The 3,861-nt window shown below is 37.1% G+C and overlaps 1 protein-coding gene across 1 annotated transcript; it reads left to right on the top strand.

The window, feature by feature from the left end:
- The first annotated feature begins 1,169 nt into the window (after window positions 1-1,169).
- Window positions 1,170-3,210, top strand: LOC145109462 (senescence-associated carboxylesterase 101-like). Its single transcript, XM_079046624.1, has 3 exons — window positions 1,170-1,344; window positions 1,427-1,739; window positions 1,822-3,210. The coding sequence occupies exons 1-3, from the start codon at window positions 1,331-1,333 to the stop codon at window positions 3,130-3,132; spliced, it is 1,638 nt and encodes a 545-aa protein (XP_078902750.1). The 5' UTR covers window positions 1,170-1,330; the 3' UTR covers window positions 3,133-3,210.
- The last annotated feature ends 651 nt before the right edge of the window (window positions 3,211-3,861 follow it).

Below are 3,861 nucleotides of genomic sequence, written 5' to 3'. Positions count from 1 at the left end.
ATTTAGATTTTTTCGGAAATTTTTTTTTAGTGTCACCCCTACTAAAACCTTCGGCGTCCGCCACTACTCCTTAGCGCTTCCACTCCCATCAGCCTAATATGGAAAGTCTCACAATCGACCTAGATCAATTTGAACCAATCAACTCTCTACGTGTGGGCCTAATTATGAGAGAGAAATCACATCCGATCAAGAGTTTGAAGGGATGTCCAAACAACACAAACAACCAAAAGAAGGTCTAATAATGACATTATTGTCGGCACCCATCATTTTAAAAATAAATAGTTAGCAGAATAATTTTGAAGATATTTATTGATAAACCGTCAAAAAATAAAGAAAAAGAATTCTAGTAGATGTTAATCCGAAGACTCTAATCATTTCAAAGGTAAATTAAACTTTTTCGCCCATGTGGTGCAATAATTTTTCATTCTAACTTCTTCCTCAGTTGCTGTAAAAGTTTTATTGTCACATATTTGCTCCCCGAGTCTGATTTTGTGAAGAAAGGACGTTAAGTTTGTATAAAATAACAAATTTGCGTTTACTTTTATACAATTATTAAATTTTGTCTTATTGACTTTTTCTATGAGCTCACCCACCTATCGTCGTCTTCCTTCAATGACACCTTTCTCTTCAAGTTTAGTTCGTGTTTAAAATGACTTAGATGTTTTTAGTCGTTTATAGTCATCAAAACATGAGATCCCCTTCAAGCCTGTGTTTAATGGTGATTGTTTCATCTCCAAGTTTGGATTTTCTGCACACAAGGGATGCTTGTTGAATGTCATGTTTTAATTAGTGCATAATATGGTTGAAAAGCATCGGGACAAAAATGAAGTATTTGAACATATGTGAGTGATTGGGCTCCATTCAAAAATTAACTTTAACCACAATTATCAACAAATTAAAAAGAAAAGTACATATTTGTCGTTTACACATACTTAACGCCTTTACCCAAAGGACTAAAAGTGAAAATGAGTCTTTGGAGGATGAAAACGTTAGAAATGATAAAATGCATATATCCATAAAACATATGAACCCATAAGGAATAAAAATGTAATTTACACCAATTTAAATAAATAAAGATTTTATCGACGACTTTTGGAAACGAACTTGCAACTTGAAACCCTCCACATTTAAATACAAAAAATTGTAATCATCACGACCTTTCGTATGGATTAGACACACCCCAATACCAACGAATTCTTGTGCATTATAAATAAATCTTTCTTGACATCTACATTATTGCGACAACGAATCTTTGAAAGCTTCGTTCCATTGTCTTCAACATCTGAAAGAAACACACCAAAAAGTTTCTCAAAAAGAAACAAGAAAGAAGATGAGCCAAAAGATGTAAGCTAGATTTGCATCGATCTTAATCTCTTTCATCATAAAAATATCGAATCTTGAAAATAAGTTTCATAACAACTTGCAGGTTCAGCAGTGAAGTCGAAGGGGGCAAGTTTCTTGGCAGCATAGATGTCATTCAAGATGCTTATCGAGCAATTTCTCAAACTTCTTCCACTTATCAACTTGACACGAGTCCTTCTGGGATCAAAGTTTTGGCTTTCAACTGTTTGTCTGATTATACAATTCGTTTTCGTAATGGAGAAGGTCTGGTTTCATCAGATAAGCATAAAGTCGTCGACTTCATTTCGACAAAAGTCAACCCCAATTTATCCATTAACAAAGCTGCTGTTGAGTTGTTTGAGCTTCATTTTAAAGAGCTATCCGAGCTCTCAAATCAGGTATATCTTTACTTTCGCAGATTCAGAACTCAAGATCAAATGTAGTATCTGTTCTTAATGGTTTAAATCGTTCTTTTTTCAGCTTATAAATGGTCAGTTGGTTGTCACCGGATGTGGTCTAGGTGGATACCTCGCCATTCTTTACACCCTCCTGCATCAACATTACGCAGATTTGGAAGAATCTAACGGTTCAAAAACTGCCAAACGTCCGATTTGCATAACTTTTGGTTCGCCCCTTATTGGTAACCAACATCTCCAAGGCGCCATCTCTGAACGCCCACAATGGAAATCATCTTTCCTGAATGTGGTCGCGAAGACAGATCTTCTTGCTAGTTTTTTCTCATCGAATAGTGAATACAAGCCTTTCGGCACTTTCCTTTTCTGCACAGAATCAGGTGGGCACACAGCTTTTGAAGATCAAGAGGCGATCTTGGCAGTTCTAGACGCTATGGTGACACAAAATGCTGAAAGCTACCAAATGCACGATTATAGTAAAGAGTTGGGTTCGATCAGAAAGACGGCATTGTATCACGGGGCTTCCAAATTCAACGAATCCAACTTAAGCCCGTTGAGGGCCGGAATTGTATTCCAGTTTCAAGAAATCGGTGCGTTAAATGATATTTCAAATGATTTGATCGAGAAAATGGAAAAGAAGCAAACAAGGATGATCATCAAAAGTAGGAACGTGTATGAGCCTACAAAGAAGCTAAACGACATGAAGATAATCTTGACGTACATAGAATGGTACATGAAGACCCGAAGACTAACAGGGGGTTACTATGATAGCTATAAGGATGCCAAAAGCGCAACCGAAATCATGGGAAAAAATGAAGCCATCAGACATCAACTAAATTTGAACCAGTACTGGAAGAAGACTGTGGAAGAAAATGATCTAGTGCCACAAAAAGAAGGTGCGAAGTTGCGTAAGCGTTGGCTTTACGCTGGAACCAACTACAGGAGGATTGTCGAGCCACTAGACATAGCCGACCACTACAAAAGGGGAAAAACAAACTACATGGCGGTTAGACCAAACCACTACAAGTTATTAGAGAAGTGGTCGGAGGAAGAAAAGAAGGGTCGTAAGCCAAGCGACGCAAAAACGAAGGCTGCTAGTCTTACCGAGGATTCTTGCTTTTGGGCGCATGTAGAGGAGGCATTGATTTCCCTAAGAGACTTAAAGAATGGGGACCGAAACAATATTGCAACTGACATCGAGAAATTTGAGGTATATGTTTTGCATTCGATAAAAGATTTCTCGGTGTCTCCTGAGATTTTCGTGGAGGGGAGTAGTTTCATGAAGTGGTGGAGCGAGTATAAGGGCTATAAAGGAAGTTCGTACGATTCTGAGCTTGCTCGATACATGAACAATAAGAAGTACATATCGTATAATTAACATGTTATTTTAAGTTTAATGTTGTAATACCCCAACTTTAATCATCGGCAATTAGCAACATGACATCATTTGCAATAATGTCTTTGTCGATTGGATGTGGTCAACTTTTTCCAATATATTATTCAATAATGGTGTCATCATGGGTGTAACAAAACATAAAAGTCATAATGAAGCAATTGTACAATATAAGGTACACTAAAATCATACGCACAAACTAATGTTTCCCGCATGCTACTCCTCGGGTCGTCTAATTCTTCACAAAAGATGCATCATCGTTGGGTATGTGCAACATGTTAAGACATGTTATCATACCCAAAATTTGCCAACGCAAATGTCATGTCATCTTTAACACCACCATTTGATTTATATAGGAAGTGTTGTGTAAATGTTATAACATGTTAAGAGAGAGAGAGAGAGAGAGATTTTTGATTGGTTAATTTCCACGTTACTTCCGGTGACCATGAAAATATTTATTAACATAACAATAAATAACATGAGAGGGGGGCCGTGTGCTGCCCGTTATGTCGGCGTTATTTGGCCTCCAACTCAGATTAACGCCTCTTGGCGTTGCTCGTACCTATCAGTCTAAAGATCTACTAAGTCACTTCTCATTAACATTTGTGGAACACTATCAAATAAGATAATACATGAGATAAATAACGTCTCTCTCGTGAGCACATGGATTTTAAAACAACAATAAATATTATTGTAATGGTTAATACAATTTTC

Source organism: Lactuca virosa, chromosome 4 (assembly GCF_052849685.1).
Source record: "Lactuca virosa cultivar CGN04683 chromosome 4, Lactuca_virosa_CGN04683_v6, whole genome shotgun sequence".
NCBI classification, from domain to species: Eukaryota; Viridiplantae; Streptophyta; class Magnoliopsida; order Asterales; family Asteraceae; genus Lactuca; species Lactuca virosa.
This window is presented reverse-complemented; position numbering and strand designations above follow the sequence as displayed.

Coding starts and splice junctions, on each gene's coding strand:
- LOC145109462 (XM_079046624.1), top strand. Junction 1,740..1,821: donor TATCCGAGCTCTCAAATCAG/GTATATCTTTAC, acceptor TTCTTTTTTCAG/CTTATAAATGGTCAGTTGGT.